Source organism: Prionailurus bengalensis, chromosome C2 (assembly GCF_016509475.1).
Source record: "Prionailurus bengalensis isolate Pbe53 chromosome C2, Fcat_Pben_1.1_paternal_pri, whole genome shotgun sequence".
Lineage (NCBI taxonomy): Eukaryota > Metazoa > Chordata > Mammalia > Carnivora > Felidae > Prionailurus > Prionailurus bengalensis.
The window spans coordinates 14,484,608-14,508,990 of NC_057350.1; the positions used below are offsets into that span (position 1 = coordinate 14,484,608).

General features: G+C 39.1%; 3 protein-coding genes across 3 annotated transcripts; 1 reads left to right on the top strand and 2 right to left on the bottom strand.

Moving 5' to 3' along the window:
• Window positions 1-6,326: 6,326 nt before the first annotated feature.
• Window positions 6,327-6,791, bottom strand: LOC122492303 (keratin-associated protein 20-2-like). The gene has a single exon (XM_043596016.1). The coding sequence runs from the start codon at window positions 6,752-6,754 to the stop codon at window positions 6,608-6,610; it is 147 nt and encodes a 48-aa protein (XP_043451951.1). The 5' UTR covers window positions 6,755-6,791; the 3' UTR covers window positions 6,327-6,607.
• A 5,154-nt stretch (window positions 6,792-11,945) lies between these two features.
• Window positions 11,946-12,573, top strand: LOC122492304 (keratin-associated protein 6-1-like). Its single transcript, XM_043596017.1, has one exon. The coding sequence runs from the start codon at window positions 12,010-12,012 to the stop codon at window positions 12,256-12,258; it is 249 nt and encodes an 82-aa protein (XP_043451952.1). The 5' UTR covers window positions 11,946-12,009; the 3' UTR covers window positions 12,259-12,573.
• A 5,118-nt stretch (window positions 12,574-17,691) lies between these two features.
• On the bottom strand, window positions 17,692-22,997 carry LOC122492263 (keratin-associated protein 6-3-like). The gene is made up of 2 exons (XM_043595978.1): window positions 22,921-22,997; window positions 17,692-18,261 (listed from the first exon to the last, which is right to left on the bottom strand). The coding sequence occupies exons 1-2, from the start codon at window positions 22,995-22,997 to the stop codon at window positions 17,991-17,993; spliced, it is 348 nt and encodes a 115-aa protein (XP_043451913.1). The 3' UTR covers window positions 17,692-17,990.
• Window positions 22,998-24,383: the final 1,386 nt, after the last annotated feature.

Sequence of the window (24,383 nt, forward strand, 5' to 3'; positions counted from 1 at the left end):
ATATCTAGTCTTTGGTTGGGGCATATTTAAAGAATTTTTTTTTTTCAACGTTTATTTATTTTTGGGACAGAGAGAGACAGAGCATGAATGGGGGAGGGGCAGAGAGAGAGGGAGACACAGAATCAGAAACAGGCTCCAGGCTCTGAGCCATCAGCCCAGAGCCCGACGCGGGGCTCGAACTCACGGACCGCGAGATCGTGACCTGGCTGAAGTCGGACGCTCAACCGACTGCGCCACCCAGGCGTGGTTGGGGCATATGTAAACAAGTGTTTCTTACGCTTGTTCCACTCAAGAGTAAAGTGGTTCAAATCCACCCCAGCCTGTTTCCAGCTAACAAGTCTTGTTATAGTTTAAAAAATAGTTCTTAAAAGATTATGCCATTTCTAAAACCCATTATGTATTTATGTTTAAAGCTGTTTCATGGCATCCCCCATGAAAACAGGGTACTTGTTTATCCTGAGTTGTTTCTTTCCCATCATTTGTGTGGTTTCAGAGTTGTAGCTGTAGTTATTTGCCTTTCTCACTAGTGTGTGTGTGTGTGTGTGTGTGTGTGTGTGTGTGACTCATATGTCTGTAAACTTGTCAATTATTTTTTCTTGAAAAGTGATTTCTAAACCTTGGACATGAATGAGTTTAAGTGCTGTGCTTAGTTTAAGGTCATGGATATGCCCCAGTTCACAGGTTGATAGCTTCACACTTTGAAATTATTGACCTTGCAAGAAGGAATTAAGATAACTGGAAATATCAAACCCCCAAAGAGAGCATATTTTCCCCAAAGTATACCTATGTGAGGACTTGTCTTTCCTATTTATTCTTGAAGCTTAGAATTTTTGTTTAGTATTGAGTAAAAATTAGCCAATCTATGCTTACACATCAAAAGAAATAGTAGATTTTACAACTATTTTAACTTGCTTGGTAAGTCAAAACAGTTGGAGACAAGCAATGCCTTTGATGTAGCTCACGAGTGAAGATTGTTGGTTATGATTTTCCAAGATCTCCACCCACCATACGTTTTAATGTCACCTAGAATTAATTAACATTCTTAGTAGCTCTAACATATGGAATCTGATGTTAAATGTTACCATTATCATCCCCAAAGAAACATCCATTTTTGTGCTCATATTGGTTGGTTTGTGTCTTCAAAGTCTTCAAATTATGAATATCTCTAATTGAAACTGAATTATATAGGCATCTTTTACACATTACCCTATTCCTTATCCGTGTCTCTCTTTCTCTAGAGTGACAAACCTCCACCCCAACAACGCTGTGTTTACCCTATCCAACGATATACACAAAATATTTCCTAAATTACCACCCTAAAATGTAAAACATAGGTCTCATGACATTTGAAAAATTATGGAACCCCTTGGAAATTGGTGTTCTTACCTAAATGTGAGGTATAACGGTAGAACCAGTCTTCTCAGATTGCTATGAAGTGTTAGTATCTAGTAAATGTAACTTTTTGCTATCTCATGCATGGTTTATTTTCTGAATTCTTTGCATATAAAAGAACAATTTTCTGTCAAGCTTATTCTGTGCTGCTTCTGTAATTCATATGCCAAAGCTCTGTATATATTTATATTTATAATATATATTTATAATCTAAATAATAATAATAATAATGTAGCAGTTTTTAGCTGTTTACCATAGGACAATCACTTGCCAAGTCCTTATGCATATCATCCCACAGAAGCGCCAGAACAACTCTACAATGTGTTAAAATTACCCTGCTTTACAGCTGAATAAACAAGCAATGAGTTCACTCACTTTCTCACGGGCAGTTTTTTTTTTTAATTTTTTTAACATTTATTTATTTTTGAGACAGAGAGAGACAGAGCATGAACGGGGGGAGGGCCAGAGAGAGAGGGAGACACAGAATCTGAAGCAGGCTCCAGGCTCTGAGCTGTCAGCACAGAGCCTGATGCGGGGCTCGAACTCACGGACCGTGAGATCGTGACCTGAGCGAAGTCGGACGCTCAACCGACTGAGCCACCCAGGCGCCCCTCTCACGGGCAGTTTTAATGTGGCAAAGGAATGTTTTATAACTACTTGTTTGTTTTCTCTGTGCATGTGAATATAAATTTCTATTGGTTTGTCCTGCTTACATAATTGCCAGGATTTTTTTCCCCCCACTAAATGCAAAAGGAAGATAAGTTGAGTTACTAGTAGCATTTATTATTAACTAATATTAAATTTGTGTATAATGTGATGACTAAGTTGGTTTTCTAACGCTTCTTCCCCATTAAAAAGTCTTCCATTACATTCTTCCTTCCTCCTTTATTCTCTTCCTGCCACTTTGGTTATGAAATTCCAAGTCTCCTTTGCTAGTCATCTAGAATCATTGACGTATATGTCTTACTCTACTTGGCACAATTGTCTTTTTCTGCTTTTGCTCCAAATTTTAGGAGAGTCTTTCAGTCCTTCCCCCCCATCTCAGCTTATGTTAAATTTTCTACCTCCAGTAAATTTAGTACATTTTTCATGACAAATATATGTTTCTTCCCTTTATATTTTGCTGTTTGCTTGTATACTTGTAATAGCATCATCTATGCCATGTGTCCTAAACATTATGAATTCTAGAATAAAAAAAATATGTTAAAGCCTTCTCCCTTATTTTGCAATAGCACTTTGACAGATGGGCTTATTCCAAGCCCTTAGATAGATTCTTTGATTTTTGCAACTTTTTTTTTTTAAGAGAGAGAGAGAGAGAGAGAGAGAGAGAGAGAAAGAGAGAGAATGTGAGCAGGGGAGAGGGGCAGAGGGAGAGAGGCAAAGAACCTCAGGCAGGCTCCACACTGAGCATGGAGCCTGATGCAGGGCTCACTCTCACCACCCTGAGATCACAACTTGAACTGAAATCAAGACTTGGATATTTAACCGACTAAGCCACCCAAGCATCCCCCAACTCATTTCTTTCTCAATGGATATATATCCAATCTCTCTTTTTTAAAAATGTTTTTTTATTTATTTTTGAGAGAGAGAGAGAGAGAGAGAGAGAGAGAGAGAGAGAGAGAGAGAGAAGGGCAGGGCAGGAGCAAAGAGAGAGGGAGACACAGAATCTGAAGCAGGCTCCAGTCTCTGAACTGTCAACATAGAGCCCGACATGGGTCTCAAACTCACGAACAGTGAGATCATGACCTGAGTCAAAGTCGGACACTCAACTGACTGAGCCACCCCAGATGCCCCGATATCCAATTTCTTTTTTAGGGAACTTTGGAATTTATCAGGGCAACTGAAGTCTAGGAAAAGAGAATATCTAAATTTTTAGAATGCTATTGTCATAGGGTCTGAGCTCACGTTTATATAGGGACCCTAAATACAAGAATTGTCTCTATTAAGCTGGAGGCACACAAAGACCAGATGTCAGTCAGAGTTCTGATCCAAATCTGTCTCACCATGGGATTAATGGTTCCATAAACCCATTTCACAGTAATTTCGGCAGTCTTGTGGGCATAAATAGCATGGATATACGTAGAAGCTATGTTCCCTCACCAGTATAGTGGGAATGTTCGAATGGAAGACCCTGAAAAAATATATATAAAGAGAGAAAGGAGGATTTATGATAGGCATTGTCTCACAGAATTATGGAGGCTGAAAAGTCTCACAATTTGCTATCTACAAGCTGGGGAACTGGGAAAGCCAGTGGAATGTGAGTCCAAAGGCCTTGAGAACCAGAAGCACCAATGTCTGAAGGCAGACGATGGGCATCCTGGGTCAGGCAGAGAGCAAATTCACCCTTTCTCTCCCTTTTTGTTCTATTTATGCCCTCAGCAGATTGGATGATGCCCACTCACCTTGGTGAGGGTGACCGACCTTCCCTATTTAGTTTATGAACTCAAATGCTAATCTCATCTAGGAACATCCTCACAGACACATCCAGAAATAATGTTGTATCAACTATCTGGGCATCCATTAGCCCAGTCAAGTTAACACATAAAATTGACCTTCATAGCATAGAATGACAGGGATTATTGCCACCATTAAAGACTTATAGGATGTAGGAATAGTGATACCCATCACATACACACTTGATTCATTATTGTTCCTCCTGCAAAATTCAGTTTTTGGCAAACCCCCATGTGTGAGTTGTAGCACAGATGGCTAGCTTTCTGGAGCAAGGCCGTATTGTGGCAGAATATATTCACAGCGCAAAAAGAAGCTCCTGGCATACTAATGGACCCAAGCAGAGACTGAACATCTGTCACTATGCAACATCAAATGACGATGTGTGCTGACCTTCATGACTGGGTACTCTCAGACCCACCAAGTCATAAATTTTGGCAGACTTAGCGGCAGGAGTCTGATGTTAAGTGGTAATATAGATTCAGAGTCAGTTAGAGCAGGTGCAAAGGGCATGAATGAGTTGCACGTGTTCCTTGCCTGAAGACTTAGGGGGCCTAAAGCCTACCTGTAGCACTGAAGTCTTTCTATCAGTTCACTGCTATAGCCCTACGGGGGTGTTCAATTGACTAAATGGCAGAGCGAGAATACATTCAGGCCCGGTTCATGGATGGGTCTTCTCAATATGTTGGAATTAGCCTGAAAATGGACTGCTGTTGCATTCAGAATTGCTCTGAGAAAGAATAGTAAGGGAAAATGTTCCCAGGAGACAGAGCTTTCTAGAAGTATACCCAATCATGAAATTTACGTGGAGAGAGACGTGGCCTGAGGAAAGAACATACAAGGACATTTGGACAGTTATTAATAGTTTGGTTAGTTGTTCAGGGGTCAGAAAGAGTATGATTAAACAGAGATCTGGGGAAGAACTGTACAGATGGACATATTGGAGTGGATACAAATTAAGTAGATTTTTGAGCTTGATGTCAGTTTTCACCATAGTGCATCCACAACAGAGAACGTACAAAACAATCAGGTGGACAGTGACTCGGCCAGGAAATGTCTAACAGCTTCTGTCATCTGTAATACCAGCATATGTGCAATGGGCCCAAGAATAGAATAGCCATAGTGATAGAACTATTTCTTCTTTTACAAAGCTGATCTAGCTGATATTGGGATTGAATATCCAATCTGAAAGCATCAAAGGATTTTTCTGAGCCCTTGATGTGGGGATACCATACTTAGAGGATTCCAACCAGCTCTTTCTGGCAAGTTGATTTTATCAGGCGCCTTCCATATAGATGGAAGTTGCTATTTAATAAGAATGATAGATATTCTGGGTATGGGTTTGTCTCGGCTGCCCACAGTGACATGATCATCACCAGTATCTGAGACATGTGGTGGCTTATTTATCATCACAGAATTCTGCACAACATTGCTTTGGACTGAGACAGTCTCTGAGAAGAAAGTGAAATAATGCACCCATTGCTATGAGATCTATTCATCTTAGCACATACCACATCAGCCCGCTGAAATGGCTTCTTAAAATGCTGCGAATGAATGTGCTAAGGATTATAGTTTGTGAGATTTGGTATTGTCTTTACAATGGAGAATATATTTTTAACCAATGCTACCCCGTCCCCAATATCTAGAATATATCGGTCTGAAAAAAACACCTGTTAGGTAAAATTGCTCTCTTTCACCATGGCTCCCTGGGACCCACTAGTTAATGAATTAATATAGAGTTTTTGCTTACCTGATAATCGTGGGCTCCACCTACCAGTAGACAGAGAAATTAATTACAGTGTTGATTATAATGAAGAGATGTAGTTCTGCTCTATAGTGGGAGTTTGAATGTCCATGGCAGAAACTCACAGGATCTACTGGGGTCGCTTCTATTCCCAAAGGACTGCTGTACACGGGCATAAGACCTGAGGGGTCAGGCTTCTCAGGATAAAGTTTTAGCTGCCAAGAACAGCAGAGGTGCCAGAAAACTCTGAAGGCAATGGAGAATAGGTAATAAAGAACAGAGACAATGAATGTCGATTACTGCTTAGAAAGCAGTTTGGAGCTGAAAGGAGACTTTGGCTGGTCCGACCAATCTTTTTGCTGTTCTTTAATAGTGTTTTGTTTTTCAGAATTCATGACCGGCTATTGTCTTTAAGGAGTGGTGACAGAAAAACTTGAACATGACATGAGATACGCCTGCACCTGAGTGATGTAAAGAATAAACTCTAGATGATGCTTGAGGGTGCTTCATCAGTGTCTCATTCATCATTTCACTCATGCTGATGGCTTCCTAGTGCAAGCCATTGCAGTTCTCAGAATGAAGTCTTTGTCCTTTCAAGTGCCAATGAAGTCACGTCTTTGGAGCAGACTTTAGCTGGTAGAAAAATAGCAGCTATACAGCCACACACACACACGCACGCGCGCGCACACATTCTTACGCTCAGAAATGATGAAGATAAATAAATGTATGTAAACAAATATATGGCATACTTGCAAATGAGCTTTTATTTAATGAAAAATAAAAACGGAATTTTCCCAAATAAATATTAAGATTGGATTTGTGCACACGTACAGAAACGAACGGATATGTTTTCCGACAAAATCATTGGATAGTCTAGATAATGAATTGATTGGTGACTTTTTTTATCACAGGTGGCCTAGGATTTAGATATTAGTGTTAGAAGAGAAAATAATACTAATATAATAAACAATCCTTATATAATAACAAGAACTATCCAAGGTATCAGAAGTCTAGAATACTTCAATAGAAGCCAGAACACCAGTATCTTCCAAAGCAGCATGGACGGTGGCAGGCATAACCATAGCCACCATAGCCACAGCCGTAGCCACAACCCAGGCCACCATAGCCATAGCCCAGGCCACCATAATAGTTGCCGTAATAGCACATGGTGTCAGGAGCAGAGGGTTCAGTTGAGGAGCAGAATCAGTTCCTTGAGTTTGAATTTCATAATCTGCACAGGGCCTTTTATACAACCTGAGTGGTATGTGGGTAAACCACAGGCAGAATTGACTCATTTCCAAACAAATGATATTAAAAAAAATCTGAAGAATTCCTTATAACCAATATATTGGGGACTCTTTGCTGTAGTGTCATGTGCCTTTAAAACAAAACTTGTTTCCTAATTACACAGTGTTTGCTTACTTGAGAACCCAGCTTCTAAGAGATCTTATGAGCAAGGCTATAATGTTGTTATTTAATTTGAAAAAATATTTGAAGGTTTTTTTTTCTTTTTTAATGTTTATTTTTGAGAGAGAGAGAGAGAGAGAGAGAGAGCACAAGCAGGGGAGGGGCAGAGAGAGAGGGAGACACAGAATCTGAAGCAGGCTCCAGGCTCTGAGCTGTCCAGACAGAGCCCGATGTGGGGCTCAAACTCACAACCCTTGAGATCATGACCTGAGCCCAAGTTGGATGCTTAACCGACTGAGCCACCCAGGCACCTTCGATTTGAAATTTTTTAAGTTTTTATTTAAATTCCAGTTAGTTAACAGACAGCGTAATATTAGTTCCAGGTGTACAAGATAGTAATTCAACACTTCTATACAGCATCCGGGGCTCATCACAATTGTGCTCCTTAATCCCAATCACCTATTGCATCCACCGCCCCTCTGGTATCCATAGATTTGATTTTTAAAAGGTAAGATAGGTAGCTCCTTTTTTTAAAGTTATTTAGGGAAAATTGACAAATATAATGGTATACATTTAAAGTGTACAACGTGATGCTTCGATACACATATTCACTGTGGAATAATTACCACGATCAGGATAACTAGCATGTTTACATGTCTATCATCTTACATCGTTAACTCTTTGTGTGTGTGTGTGTGTGTGTGTGGTAATGAAACTGCTGTAGAAATGTAAAGATAGATGGAAATTAAGATGGACACCCTAGTGTCTCAGCAAGACTTGACTTTAAAGTAAACAAATTTCTCTCTTCTTTTCTTGAAACCTCCCCTTCTCTCTCACTTGTTTTTCTGTAGAATCCTCTCTTCCAGGACCTCGGTATCCATATTGGCAACCGGCTGACCTCAGTGAACACTTAGGAACAACACTCAGATAGAGCGCACCAGCGCTGGTCATGAGACCACCTTGAAGGGATAAGGAAAGTGACTGGTAGGACTACCAGATTCCTATCAAAACCACTCAGGTCCTGTATTTTCCTATAAAACCCCTCAGCCTTTTACCCCTGGTGGATCTGCGATTTTGAAGGCATTAGCCTGTTGCAACATCATTTGCCTGGTAAGGTAATACAACAATCATTCCTCTTAATCCCTAAACCCGGTCTTCATGTTATATGTTGGCTCTGGAACACATAGGTCAGTTTTCATAAACAGTAAGAGTGCGTGAGATCTTCTCTCAACAATGTTTAAGCATACAACTGTTGTGAACGATAGTCACCATGCTGTACGTCAGCTCCTCAGAACTTTTATAACTGAGAATTTATGCTCTTTGACCTACATCACCCCATTTTTTCCTTTGCCCCAGCCCCTAGCAAACAATGTTCTATTGTCTGTTTCTATGAAATTGTCTTCTGTTTTTGTCTTTTGTTTTAGCTTCCACACACGAGTGATACCATACAGTATTTATTTTTCTCTGTCTGGCTTATCTCCCTTAGTATAATGCCCTCCCAGTTGATCAATGTTCTCCCGAATGGCAGAAGTGCCTTCTTTTTTTATGGCTGGGTTTGTGCCATTTATCTTTATGGGACTTAGACATGGAGAAGAAATATTTATTCTATTGGAAATCTCAATTTAGAAAGCTATTCTACATTGTTGCTTTTTTTTTTTTTTAGTTGTTTTTTTATTATGAACTTACTCCATGCCAGGGATTCATTTCAAGCATATGGGATGAGGAAATGAAAATGATAGATATGGTCCATATTCTCAAGGAACTTAAATTTCTCATTGTAAGGAAGACCGTCAGTGACAGACACACAATAGGCAATTAAACTCTGAAAGAAATATATTAAATTCTGATAAGAATGACTACTTGAAAAACACAAAAACCCCAATGAGTTGAATAAGCTTATTTATTACTTGGGGGAGTTAATTTTAAAGTGAGTGGTCAGAGAAGACATATCTGAAGAGATAGCACTTTAATTGATACCTGCTCAAGGTAGGATTCAAGCATTCCTGCTGTAATTTCCAGACAGGGAGGTCAACAGTACAATGGCAAGGAGGGAGAAAACTTGGTCTGAGATACTGAAGAGCCACTGTGTTTGGCATATGGAAGATGAGAAAGAAAATGGTAGAGGACAGTGTTGGAAAGAGATAGTTTATTGTAGGATATTCTAAATGCAATGGAAAGTCTATGTAGGTATGCCCCAGGGGGAGGCTATGATTTAATTTTTTCTTGAGCCATGAGATTGAGATATTGGAAGAGAATACATTCGGTGTCATAATGGGCTCTTTGTGGGGAATGTTAAATTTCTGATGGCTATTTAAGATAAAAATTGAATTATCAAGTGGAAAGTTGAGTGGACATCTATAAAAGGGTGAAGATAAAGGACATAGAAAGGCCAAAAACAATGGTCTGAGATTTGGGTCAAAGTAGGGATCATATAATACAAAAATTTCTGAAAAAGTGAAGTTGGAGGCAAAATAAGTGAGTAGATTGTATCAGAATCCAAGAGAGAGAATATGTCAAGAACAAAGAGTTCAACTGACCTGAATTTTCAGAGCTTTGGTAAAATTAATACAGAGAAACAAACCATATTTAGATTTGGTAAGACATGACAGGCACGCTTTCAGTGGAGTGGTGGGTCAACAGTCTAAATGTTTGAGAGAAAAGGATACAAGACAGTAGATGCAGTATCTTAGAAATACATTCCTGAAATTTCTATGAAGAAGAATAGTGAATTAAGAAATTACCTTGGAAAACTCAAGGAGTTTTGTTGGGGAAAGATTTGTCTGTTGTTTGCTTTGTTTTTCATGAGAGACAATTAGCAGTAATTATATTTCAAAGCATTGGCCAGCAACACTTAAAAAAAAACCTGGAATGTCATGGTGCATACATAGGCAGAGCACAAAGGATTTTTAGGGCAGCGAGACTATTCTATGTGACACTACAATGGTGGCTATCTGTCATTATACATTTGTCAAAACCCATAGAATGTATAAAATCAAGAGTGAATCCCAATTTAAACTATAGACTTTGACTGTTAATATGTCAGTGTAGGTCCATTGGTTGTAAAACATATTCCATTCTGCTTCCAGATGTTGATAGCTATGGGACAGATGGAAACTTCCACAATCATTTTAACCAGTTACAAAACTACCCGCTACATAATTATTTTGTTAACTAATATAATTTAGTCATACACCCTTCTGGCAATGAATTTATTCAATATATAGGATTTAAGTCTAAAAAAATGACAATCACATTATTCCAACCAGCATTCATTAAAAAATAAATTTCCATGGAAAGATAACTGATTGATGGAATCTAAAGTATGATAAATTGAAACAAGTATCTGATGTAGTGAGATTTTCTAACAGTTATTACCATGGTGAAGGAGGGACTGAAATGATACACGACTGTAATGATGTGTCTAGTTTGTGGAAATACACTTATCGATAAAATAAATAAATAATACATGAAAAATGCATGGTAAATGGATAAGTGATTGTGTTTAACCTGATTATTAGTAGAAAAACATTGCTGTGTTCCATTTAGAGGCTATTTACCCTTGGATAATTTGAATTACTTATCAAAGCGGATGAACTGAATGAATTACAAAGATCTTGGGCACTGAATTCCACAGCAGGGTTAACTGTGGTTTTCAGTCTCGAACCCTCTTTGCTACTGCATAACCCATTCTTATACTCCTTGGTTATGTTTAAAGGTTATTTGAAGAGATATGTAATAACAATCTTTAGACACAGAAAATCATTGTATTGTGACCACCCTGGTCACTGACTATGGATTTGTGTGTGTAATTGTACCTCCTTCCTGAATCATCCTGATGACATAAAATCTAGTTGTTTTCACATGATGACAAGATTCTCCTGGGTTTTCTGTACCTCCTAATAGCCTGGATTATCATAGTGAAAACAATGAAATAAAAAAAATTCAATGATTATTTAAGAGAGTTCCATGTGCCTGATTAAAAATAGGTTGCCTTTTTAACATTGTATATCTTTACAAATGAACTTTCCTTTGTATAATGGGCAAAATCAAGTATCTGAAGATAAAAAGAAATATCAGTTAGTCAGAATATTAGCTGATTATTATATATTCCCAAATGTGAACAGATATCCCTATTGACTGGTGAGGAATTACCAAAAAAAAAAAAAGTTTTGGGAAGCACTGACATTTCAGATACATTTCTCAAAGTTAAAAAAATGGCCAATTGAAAATGGCAATTGATAGAAGTCTTAATAAAACAGGATTAATTATTATCACTCTTTCTGGTGGTAGGCTCTGAACAGAAATTGCAGTTCATAGGATAAACTATTTTTAGTGTCCTGAAGAAGAATTAGGCATAAAAAAAAAAAGACTAATTTGTATAAGTGAAAACCCGGAAATGCAGTTGGCTCAGGCTGGCTCTCAAGACATGGGAAACAGCCAAGACTGGCTGTTTGTTGAGTGTAGTACAGAGATGGACGGGCATTGCGATTTTCTGTGCTGCGTCATTTCAGGGGAGGACCGACAGCTGAAACACTGAAGAGGAAGAATGTTTTGAAACAAGGTAGAGGCAAAACTCATTGGTTAAAAATGAGTGCTATTGGTTTTTGGAACGATAGGGAGAAGAATAGAGATTTTATTTTGTGCCAAGAGCAAGTCAAAATTGGCCTGCTGCAAATGCTACCTCTTGAAATGATGGCTGTTTCTTGAGGTTTGAGTATTTGGTGTCATGCAGAGATTTGTATGTCTATCTGCTCTCATCGCTGACATTGAATTATCTCGAGGGAGTCCCGAGTCTCTAGATAAAAAAACAAGCTTCTTTAATGCCTCTGTGGTTTTATCTCATGGTTGAGAAACAACAAACTAATTATAGTCACAAGATTAGCCAGTGGCCTGACTTGTGTGGTGGGTCCCACTCACACTGAGGGCATATAAAAGGCCCTCTGCAGGGGAGTTGTCCACAGTGAAGTGACACTTCTCGCCTTCTCTCCCCAAGCACAACCTCAACAGCCAACACCATGTGTGGCAGCTGCTATGGAAACTACTACAGAGGCTGTGGCTATGGAGGCTGTGGCTATGGAGGCTGTGGCTATGGAGGCTGTGGCTACAGAGGCCTGGGCTGTGGCTATGGCTCCTGCTATGGCTGTGGCTTCCGCAGACTAGGCTGTGGCTATGGCTGTGGCTACGGGTATGGCTCCCGCTCTCTCTGTGGCTGCGGCTATGGATGCGGCTCTGGCTACGGCTGTGGCTTTGGCTACTACTATTGAGGACACCATGGGAGACTTTTATCACCTGCACATATAACTTCATCCTTCACCAGCCTTGATTCCCATGCCCTTGTGTTCCCACACTAGATTGGGATAATTCTGATGTGATTTGCAGATTACCTACAGTCTGGCGGCTCCTGTCTGGATCTGAAAACCTTAGTTATTTATCCCCAACCTTTGCTTCCTAAAAAGGGAGAATGTGATTTTCATCCTGTGAACCCACTTTACCTTCTTACTGGTCACTGATCCTACCTTGATAATTCTCATGCATGTTTCCCAGTGATCTTAATAAATTTGGCTAATCTGAAATAGAAACCTTGGTTTTCTTTCTATTTATTATAAGGAATAGAACTTATTGTATTTAACAATTTTTTTTTGTATTTGCTTGATTCCAAGAAAGGTTGAAATTGCTTGTTTTTGCCATATATATTTTTTGCTCTCTACCAGTTCTATTGTGTCTCTATTGCTGGGAGGTTTTAGACTGAATGACATAACATTTTTCAATTAGTTCATTTTGCTTAGCTCATGGTAAATATTCTGTGTATCTTTTTCCTGCATAAACCATCATCTGCAAAGCCTCCCTAAATCATTTTTTTTATGTTTTATTTTTAAATTATAGACAGAAAAGTTCACTCCCTTGGTGTAGAGTTCTGTGATTTTGAAAAATGCATGATGTCGTGGTACAACCATCACAATCAAGATGTAAAATAGTGCCATCACACTCCCCCCCCCCAAAATTTCTCATGCTTTGTTTTCTTTGTGGTTTCAAGTTTTTATTTAAATTCTGGTTAGTTAACGTACAGTGTAATATTGGTTTCAGGAGTAGAACTTAGCAATTCATCACGTACATATAAAACCCAGTGCTCATCACAAGTGTCGTGCTTAATGCTCAACACCCATTTAGCTCATGCCCCTGCCCACCTCCCCTCCAGCAACCCTCAATGTATTCTCTGAAGTTAAGAGTCTGTTTTACAGTTTGCCTCTCTCTCTTCCTCCCCCACCTCTGGCCATGTTCATCTGTTTCATTTCTTAAATTCCACATATGAGTGAAATCGTATGGTATTTGTCTTTCTCTGACTGACATTCCCCTTGGCATAATACACTCTAGCTCCACCTACAGCGTTGCAAATGGCAAGAAAAGATGCTCAATTCATCATCAGGGAAATACAAATCAAAACTACAATGAGATATCACCTCACACCTAGAATTAACAGAACAGGAAACAACAGATGTTGGTGAGGATGTGGAGAAAGGGGAACCCTCTCATACTCTTGGTGGGCATGCAAACTGGTGCAGCCACTCTGGAAAATAGTAGGGAGGTCCCTCGTGCTTTTTCAAAACCTCTTTGCAATCAAGCCCTCCTCACACTCCTAAACCCTATAAATAATGGATTGTTCAATCTATCTACACCTTTGCCTTTTCCAGGTCATATTGTGTTGGGGGTTCCTCAAGATCATGCCCAGTCTTGGAGATTTGCTAGAAAGACTCATGGGCTCAGCATAGAATTGTGCTCTTGGTGAAGATTTATTATAGCAAAGTATGTCATGATACATAGCTAGATAGTAAGGGGAAGAGACCCAAGCAGATTCTGGAGGTATCCTTGTGAAGACCTTCTTATTCCTTCTCGCTCTAGGAGGGGCCACACAGAACTTACTCTTCCCCCAGCAACAGAAATGAAGCAATCCATGGGTGTTATTTCTTCTCAAGGAAGCCCATTAGAGACTTAATGCCCAAAATTTTAACTGAAAACAGATCAAAAAGGCTCCAGACTCCCACAAGGAAAACACTAGTTCAGCAAAAACCACATTGTTTATACAAAAAATCTAGGCACAGTGAGTCTTGCTTATCAGTTAGGGAATGGTGGGAACACTTCTGACATCCAATTTCCTGGATTTGGTATCAGGGTAATGCTGATTTCATAAAATAACTGGAGAAATATTCCCTCCCCTCCTACTTTTTTTTATTTTTTCTTCTCTCTTTCTCTCTTTTCTGGAGAGATTCCATGTGACTTGCATTGTTTCTTCCTTTCATGTTTGGTGGAATTTACCAGGGAAATTATATGAACTGTGAGTTTTCTTTTTTGGAAAGATTTTAATCACAAAATGTAGTTTCCCATGAGTCATGTGACCCTTCAAATATATATTTCCCTTTGAGCAAGTTTTTGGCAATGTCCTGCCTTTTAAGGAACAGATCCATTTCACCTAAGTTGTTGAATTTATGAACATGATATTGTTCCCTGTGTCCTCTTATTGTTTTTGATATGATTATAGGGTCTGTAGTGATGTCCCTATTTTATTGCTACTCCTGGTATATGTATCTTCTTTTTTTCTTTTTTTTCTTTGTGAGTCTTGCTACAGGTTTATCTTTTTTTTTTTTTTTTTTTTTTTTTTTTTTTGAGAGAGAGAATGAACGCATGCCTGCATGAGTTGGGGAAGGGCAGAGGGAGAGGAAGGGAGAGACTCCCAAGCAGGCTCCATGCTCAGCATAGAGCCAGATGTAGGGCTTGATCTCATGACTGTGAGATCACGACCTGAGATGAATTCAAGAATCAGACACTCAACTAACCGAGCCACCCAGGCACTCCAGATTTATCAATTTGATTGAAATTTTCAGAGTTGGTGTTTGGTTTCATTTATTTTCTCTATCTTCTGTCTTAAATTATATTACTTCCAGCTGTTAGTTCTATTATTCCCCCTTCCTTTTTTCGTACTTTCTATTAATTATTTTGGAGGAATCTTGGAATACTGATTTGAAAACTTTCTTAATTTTCAATATAAAAATTGACTTCTATAAATTTCCCCTTTTAAGCACTGCTTTATTTACATCACACAAATTTTGATACCTTGTATTTTAATTTTCAGTTAATTCAAATATTTTTAACATCCCTGTAAATTTTCTCTTAGCCACACACACACTTTGTATGTGAAGTGATTTTCTGATAAATGATACATTTATTATATACTTTAGCCAATTGACAGTCTAATTTTAGCCAATTTGACAATCTCTGTCTTTTAATTGATTACCTGAATATTCACATATTATTTAATTATTGTTACCATGGGAATTATTTCTACCATTTTACCATTTATTTCTTTTTCTATTTCTCAGTTTCACTTCACTGCCTATTTTGTATTATTTATGTATTTTTAATATTAGATTTTGTCTTGTGACTTTTTGGCTATATCTCTATTGATATAGATTCTCCATGATTTCCTTATTTGCTGCAAATAAGTTTCTTTGTGTGACCCCTCAGCCTGATGCAGTTTCTAACTCACCAAGGAGTGAAACTCACTTTGGTTCAGTAACATAGAATCGTAATTTTTTTTTTTAGTTTATCCTAATTGGGATTTATTACTTCTTGACTCTGTAAATTTGAGAATTGTACCAAATTTGAGAAAATTTAAGCCATTATTTCTTTAAATATGATTTCTGTGCCAATCTATATTCTTCCTCCATTTGAGATTCCAATGCCGTGAATGTTAGAAATTTTGGTAGGTCTCACAAACTCCTGAGGATTTTTATTCATATTTTTAAACTGTATTGTTTTTTGCATTCAATAATTTCTCTTGATTTATCATCATATTCTCTGACTCTTTCCTCTGATATCTCAGTTCTGCTAGTGAACCCATCCAAAGAAACTTTTTTTTAAATTTCTGATATTAACTTTTAATTTCTGATATTTTTAGTTATAAACTTTTCACTTGGTACATTTAACAATTCCATTTCTCTTTTGAAGATACATTTTTTTCTTTTCATTCAATGCTTATCTTTACCCCGTGGATCATGGTTATAAAGTTGCTTAAAACTCTGATAATTTGGGGGTTGGCATCTATAATAGTTTATCTGTTGTTGTTACCACAAACTTAACATCTTAAAAATCACACACTTACTTATTATTTTTGCATTTTTTGTTAGTCTCTGCTCCAGGCATGGTTTAGAATGGTCTTCTGCCTAAGGATTTTTCACAAGGCTGCAGTCAAGGTATCATCTGGGTCTTAAAACACAGAATTGCCTCAAAGATTGACTGGGGAAGGATCCATTTCTAAGCCCACATGTTTGTTGGCACAGTTCAGTGACACACAGGTTATGGGACTGAGGGCCTCAGTTTCTTGCTGGCTATTGGCTAGATGCCACTTTCAGTTCCTTCCCAAATGGACCTCTCCGTTGGGCAATATACTACATATCTGTGCGCTTAATCATAGCCTGTGAAGAAGAAAATATGGAAGAAAGATGGACATTATGGTCTTACATAACACAATCACAAAAGCAACATCTTATTACCCTTCTACACTTATTGATTAGAAGATGCCACAGATCCTGTCACACGGAAGTGTGAAGGATGTGAATATCAGTAGGTGGGGGAAATGTGGACCATCTTAGTATATACACCAGAGCACCTCTCTCAATTGTCTCCTCCCTTGAGAATGCATCATAATTAGTAGGTTTTTGTATGCTATATGATTTCATATTGTACCTTGGACATTTTGAATATTATGTTGTGATTATCTGGATCTTGTTAAAAATCTTGTGACATTGTTATTTGTTATTGTTGTTTTCGTTAGCAGGAGATCAGCCTGGTGAGCTTCATTCTACTACAATTTGTCTCAAATTCATGATCGAGTATATCAAAGCTAAAGAAGAAACCTGAAGCCAGAAGGTAAGATTTTATACATTCAGCTATGTTCATATAATATGTTCTCAGGCTGCAATATCTCCTGTCTATTATGAACCCATAAAAATTAGTGTCAAATAACTTGCTGAAATATTGATACTAACCCGTATCTATGGCAGATTCTAAATCTTTTCAATAGAGCACTTGGGCAAACTGAGCCATGTTATTTTCCCCTCCACTCCTAAATACGATTTTCTTTTGCTGATCTGAATGGTTGATAGGGCCTGTGAGCAACTAGGTATAAGTGAAGATTAGGGTTCTGTGTGGATTCCAGTGGAGAGAATTCATACAGGGCTTTCTGCACTGTAGGTTTGGCATGCACTTGACAAAGTTCCATATGTCTTATGTAAGTACTATAAGTGAAACTTATTGACAGCATCAGTACTCTTAAATCTCTGGCCACATAGGGGAATCTCTGGTCAACTTCAGCCCCACATGCCAGGTCTCTGTTGAGACTGGAGGCAGCCTGAAGTAACCATTAAGCAACTACAGAAATCTATAGAGCAAGAAACATAAAGAGCTAAAATCATTATAAGGAAAAAATGTATTTCCCTCTCTTTACAAGATAAGAAATAATATTTACAAAGGTCACAGATTTTTCTGTAGTCACAAATCTTGGAAGCACTACAGTAAAACACAAGGTGATATTGAGGACAGTTATTTCCTGAAGAAAAGTAATTGTTACCCCACTAACAACCAAAAAAACAGAGTCAAACTCTGCGTAATACATAAGTAGAAAAAAAAAAGTTTTCTCTTTCAGATTTATGAGGAAATTCAAAATTTATTAGGAAAACAGAGAAGCAAATTTAGCATAAAATTACAAAAATAAGCACTATAGCAACGTCATCTTGTTGGAATATGAATTCACAGGTTGAACTTTATATTCTTCCAGACATTAAGTGACATCAGTTCCAGATATCAGACTTTTAGCAAATCATGTCAGAAGTTTACAGGGTAGTGTAGACAAAACATCACTTAGGGGTGAGGCAGAAAATTTGTGTGGTTCAGAACTGCTGAATCATTAAGTGATGGTTCAGAGGGTGAATTTCTCATGGTGTTCTCAGTAGTAATAGCCACAGCCAGAACCAAAGCCATAGCCACAGCCTAGTCTGCGAAAGCCACAGCCATAGCAGGAGCCATAGCCACAGCCCAGGCCTCCATAGCCGCAGCCTCCATAGCCACAGCCTCCGTAGCCACAGCCTCCATAGCCGCAGCCTCCATAGCCGCAGCCTCCATAGCCGCAGCCTCCATAAGAGTTTCCGTAGTAGCTTCCACACATGGTGTTGGCTGTTGAGGTTGTGCTTGGGTAGAGAAGGCGAGGAGAAGTGTCACTTCACTGTGGACAGTTCCCCTGCGGAAGGCCTTTTATATGTCCTCACCCACCACACATGTCTTGTCATTGGCTAATTTGTAGGACCAGTGTGAGTAATTTGTTGACTTCTGGTTTTAGACATGGCTTCAGAGGCAATGACAAGATCTGTTTTGTTTCACCACATCTGAACCAGTTTGTGGGCCTTTAATGAGAATCAGTTGTCTCAGCCTCAAAGCTGTACTCACAAGATCTTTAGTTGCCCTTTGTAACCAATCTCTATGGCAAGAAATAGCTTTTTTATTGACAAACTCTGACCTGCTCTCAACAAATAATTTTACCTTCACGGTATTGACATTCAGCAGATCATGCTATTCTACCTTAACCTCAAATCTCTCCACCTGTTATTACCTCCCGCTCCAAACCTATTATTTTCCATGAGGGATTCTTCCCATTTTCACGTGAGCAATGCTTTACCACTAAAAGCCAAAATTAGTTACTTGGCTTCATGAAACTTTTGATAAAAAACAAATAGTTTGGTATTCGGAAATACTTAGACTTTCTCATTTGCATTAATGTTTCTTAAGCTTTTAACACTCTATTTTTAAAGCATGAAATATTTTCCTCATGGTTTCAAATTTATATCCTGAATTCACAGTGAGGAAAAAGGAAAATGATGAGATTTCATTTGATTTATGCAATGACATTTTCATGAAATATTTTTTGAAGAATTAGATGTTTATACTCTTTGTGATCTGATGGGAATATGGAATTTTTAATTTAAAACAATAATATTGGCAGAGATAATGTCTCATGGAACCTACTAGATTTTCCCTAATAAATAAACTCTTGGTAAAATATCCCATACCATGGGAAATATGAGAAACACATTGCTACTATTATAATTATTATGTTATTGCTTTTACTACAATGAAGTTCATTGTTGAATTCAATGATAAAGTCAAATAACCACTTTGAACTTCTACGTTCCTAGAAAAATCAAATCATAGGAGTCAGTAGAGCATGTTTGATATATATAAACTGAGTGTTACTCTATGTTTTCACGTATTTACCAAATTTTTTTTCAGGAAAAATTTTAATTTAATTTTTACTAAATATAAGCTCCTTTGGAAGCATATATTTTTTAAATTTTTTGTCAACGTTTATTTATTTTTGCGACAGAGAGAGACAGAGCATGAACGGGGGAGGGGAAGAGAGAGAGGGAGACACAGAATCGGACACAGGCTCCAGGCTCTGAGCCATCAGCCCAGAGCCTGACACGGGGCTCGAACTCTCGGACCGCGAGATCGTGACCTGGCTGAAGTCGGACGCTTAACCGACTGCACCACCCAGGCGCCCCTGGAAGCATATTTTTAAAATGTATATTCATTAATCTCCATCATTTCTCTGTGTGAAGGTATGTGTATTGTATCTGTGTGTGGGCATGCGTGTGTGTGTGTGCAGCTGCCACTTTTCTTTTAAAGGGGGTTGGGGCACTTCACATCTTTTCCACTTGCAGGGACAAAGTCCTCAGGCTGAATGCAAGGGGTTTCAGTAGGAGACTTCCAGCATGACTAAAATGATTAATGCAAAGGAATATGGTTGACTTACACAGGTATCTACCTCCTATAAGAATCTGGAGATTCAATCTGCTTGTTGACCTGCCTACAAAAAGTTAGGATGAAAGATAATCACAATAACTTAGGGGTCTTCGTATAAGAAAACAAATCTCACCTAGGGAGAAGATAGAAGGAATCTGAAGTAGAACATCAATGAACATGTGTATAAAGTCTTTTACCCAGTATTATAAATAACTAACTCTGCCTGCCCTGAGAGTAATGGATATTCCCAATGAGGCAAACTAAAAGGAGGTAATCTGAATACTTTTCTTTAAGTTGTCTATGTTTGAGGGGTTTACATATGAACACACATACGTTCTGATAGAATAAATCTCTAGTTCAGTAGTGGGTGTGCATAGATCAATCTTTTTATGAAAGGAACTAGCAGTTCCAAATCAGAAGATCAATCCGGGGATGCGTAATGACTCCACCTTTCACAAGAAGACAAGGGAAACACTATTGGCCATTTTTTTTTTTAAGTTTAGAATGTTTAAGAGACACATAATTTAGAAAAGCATAGCAAGCATCCATGCAAATGGCAAAATCCGAGACGAGAAAATACATTTGTCATGAAAGAGTCATACTCAAATGTAAACATTCATTAAAGGCAGAAAAATATGAATATGGGGTGAGATGGAGGGCAAATTCAGAAATTCTAAAATCTCGACTAAAAGGCTAATGAGAAAAATGATACAAAAATATCCCGCGCCGGGCTCTGCGCTGACAGCTCCGAGAGCCTGGAGCCTGCTTCCGATTCTGTCTCCGTCCCTCTCTGCCCCTCCCTCACTCTCCCTGTCTCTCTCTCTCTCAAAAATAAAATGAAAACATTAAAATTTTTTTTAAAAGAATCGTACACACGCAAGGTGACAAACAGAGAAGAGGAGCAGGGAAACATTTAAGGGCATTTTCAGGAGGGGAGTTCCTATTTAGCTTCATCATCAGACATTAATAATTAAAGGATACTAATATTTAATTTTTTTTTTCAACGTTTATTTATTTTTCGGACAGAGAGAGACAGAGAATGAACGGGGGAGGGTCAGAGAGAGAGGGAGACACAGAATCGGAAACAGGCTCCAGGCTCTGAGCCATCAGCCCAGAGCCTGACGCGGGGCTCGAACTCACGGACCACGAGATCGTGACCTGGCTGAAGTCGGACGCTTAACCGACTGCGCCACCCAGGCGCCCCTGAAGGATACTAATATTTAAATGTCCCGGGAGTTGCTTTGCCTTTCCTGGGGAAAATAGCACCCAGGAAATATTACCTAAGATATTTTCTTTTTTTTTTTTTTTTTAAATTTTTTTTTTTCAACGTTTATTTATTTTTGGGACAGAGAGAGACACAGCATGAATGGGGGAGGGGCAGAGAGAGAGGGAGACACAGAATCGGAAACAGGCTCCAGGCTCTGAGCCGTCAGCCCAGAGCCCGACGCGGGGCTCGAACTCACGGACCGCGAGATCGTGACCTGGCTGAAGTCGGACGCTTAACCGACTGCGCCACCCAGGCGCCCCTCCTAAGATATTTTCTAAAACAATATTACCTACACAATATTTTATATTTACATACAGGAGACAAAAATCAGGTAGTGCTGAGAACTGCCGCTTGAGTCTGTTACTCCTCTCTACTTTTTCGCGGGTGTAAAATGTCAATGGTTTTTACCACATCTCAGAGTCTTTCTGAGGATTATGTGAGGTAATGCACCCAAGGGGTTTCACGCAGTAACTGCTCTGTGGTAAACAGCTAGTAACTGCTGTGGAATGGTCATTATTATTAAAATAATAATTATACATTGTTACACAGAGTTCTGACGTAAGAATTCCATGAACAGCCCCAGGCAAGATAAACACACAATATTGCCATGTATACAAAGAAGCAGAAAATACACCATGCATATAATAGTGCATGATACCCCATCGACAACATTTATTAAATTCCAGGCATGGTTTAAATGCTTTACATGTCTTAACACATTTCATTCCCATAAAAGCACTAAAATGTAGGTGGTGATTTTTATATTAGAATGGCAAGGCCCAAGAATTTGCATAATTTGCCCAATGTCATAGGCAGCTAAGTGATGGAATCGAAGTCTCACACAGTGCAATGTTGCTGGAAGCCGAGCTGAGCTGTCCCAGCCTGAGTGGCAGGGCCCGGGCTGTGGACGGATTGGTGACTGCAGGCGGCCCACCGACAGTGAAGCTTCTTGTCCTCCCACTTTTAGGTAATTTGGCCTTAATAAAGTACCTGGGGTATCGTCTGTTGGGGAATGGCCTTCGGCAGGCCGCCTGGGAAAAGAACCATCAGGGAAGAAAATAAGATTCCGCAAGAAATTGTGCGGCCTTACGTTTAGCCCTTGCCATTCCCCTTGGAGACTCTACTTACAGGAAGGATAGCCTCATACGTTTGCCAGCAAAGAGGGCCTGTAAAGGAGAGACATATGGATTTGAAAGCCCCACTCCGGCAACTAAAGAGTATATCTCTGGGCACAGGTGACTTCAACCCCTAGACCCACCTGGCCTCCCGGAGACATTCCAGATGATGACTGAACCTAGTCGGATAAGGTACAGAATGGTTCATTGGTCCCTGGGTGCACTGTCTCTCTGAGAATGTATGGGGCACGGGTTTCTAAGGCTTTTTCGGCCCCTTTCTGGCACCTCGGACCGAGGCAAACACATTGTTCTTCTGGCCTCATGTGGTTAGGAGGTCACGTCCCTGTAACTGTTCCACTTGAGGTGTTGAGAAATGGAGGGCCTTTCACGAGAACAGCAAAGCAAATGCTTTGTAGATTATAGATAAACGCAGATGCATAATGGAATAATGTAAGAAATTAATCAAGAATCAAAGGGTATGTAAGAACTTTACGAGAAAATCGCCCTGTTATTTCTTAAAGGTTGATCACACATAGGAACATTTTTAAAATGAGGCGATGTTAGAAAAACATAGATGACGTATGCTACAAGGAAATCACTAGCATATATAATGCCATGTTTGCTATAATAAATCAGCCAGTTCAACACACTGCTGTTGTCTGTGTCCCTTTTTATTTTTGTTTCAGTTTTATTTTCACCTTTTCGCGACGCCGTTTGTCCTTTGGGAACCCCTGGACCTTCTGGAGCCGGACTCTGGCACAATGTATTTATACATACTTTTTGTCTCGTGAGACAGCCTAGGAGTTGTGATTCCTGCTATAATAATGGATTATTTATAACGGAAATCCATGAATTTACACTGATGTAAATAAAGGAACAATGAAGCAGAGGGAAAAAGTCCCTTACAGTAGAATGCCAGCCAATGTAATGAAAAAAGATGAAAATCAGAAAAATCAACATTTGCAATCCATCATCATCGTAAATAATTCAGGCAAGGAAGAGAAATAAGTGCTAAGACTAATGATCAACTGGGGGATTTGAATGGAATATTTATAAAGTCACAAAATATCTCTACCAAAGTACTTCTTAATGGCTAACAGAATAATAAAAATACCTTTCAAGTCGAGAAACCTGGTCCTCACCATAAGGATCAAGTGTAAAATTATCACCATCAGTATTAGAACAAATCACCTTCGAGTGTGAACCGACAGAGTATAATGAAAAGAAAACATTTGCACTCCCTTTATTTGCTTGACAAAATGCATAATCTTTTTCTAAAGTAGTTACATTTTTTTTTGTTTACTTATTTTTGAGAGAGAGAGACAGAGACAGAGAGAGATACACACAGAGTGAGAGCAGGGGGAGGGGCAGAGAGAGAGGGAGACACAGAATCCAAAGTAAGATCCAGGCTCTGAGTTGTCAGCACAGCGCCTGACACGGGGCTCAAACTCATGAACTGTGAGATCCTAACTGGAGGCAAAGTCAGCCACCTGACCAACTGAGCCACCCAGGCACCCTACGTAACCTTGTTCTAATCATGAGGAAACATTAGGCAAATCAGAACTGAGGAATATTCTAAAAGAAAAGACAATCTCTTGTAATCTGTAAGAATATTAGGGTCATAGAAGAGACTAGACAGTGTGACAACTGGGTGCACTGTGTGACCCCAGATTAGATTATTTTTCTATGAGACCATTCTTAGAGCAATTAATTCCTGGAATGAATATTGTAGAAATGAAGAGGCAGAGGCAGACTGGATGGGGCGGGGGGAAGCCGAGTTGGCTGTAGGCTCAGTGGAGGGCTCAGGAAACAATATGGGAGATTCTGAAGTTGGGGTTTCCCAGAAGAGTAGTTGGAGGTTGGGGCGAGAAGGCATGTCATTATACCCTACGCTGATCCATCACAGGAGGCTGGCTGCAGGAAACAGGTATTGTTTTGTGCCAGGGGTACTCTTCAGCTGAAGGCACTTTGCTTGTAACACCCCCAGCAAATGGAGAGTCATTTCTTCATTGCTGAAAAAGATACAGTACTATTGCCCCCCAAAATTCGAGGAAATGGGGATCCAAGGTGAATGCACAACATTGAAACTTACGTGTGTTAGGGGTATAAGCATCATAAATGTAAAAAAAAAAATAGTGTAAAGTTCTTAAGTAATTCACCT

Excerpts from the sequence above, each read along its gene's own strand:
- LOC122492303 (XM_043596016.1), bottom strand. The coding sequence starts at position 6,754 with ATGTGCTATTACGGCAACTATTATGGTGGCCTGGGCTATGGCTATGGT.
- LOC122492304 (XM_043596017.1), top strand. The coding sequence starts at position 12,010 with ATGTGTGGCAGCTGCTATGGAAACTACTACAGAGGCTGTGGCTATGGA.
- LOC122492263 (XM_043595978.1), bottom strand. The coding sequence starts at position 22,997 with ATGTATAAATACATTGTGCCAGAGTCCGGCTCCAGAAGGTCCAGGGGT. Across the intron at positions 18,262-22,920 it reads ACAAACGGCGTCGCGAAAAG|TGACACTTCTCCTCGCCTTC; the intron begins GTGAAAATAAAA and ends TCCACAGTGAAG.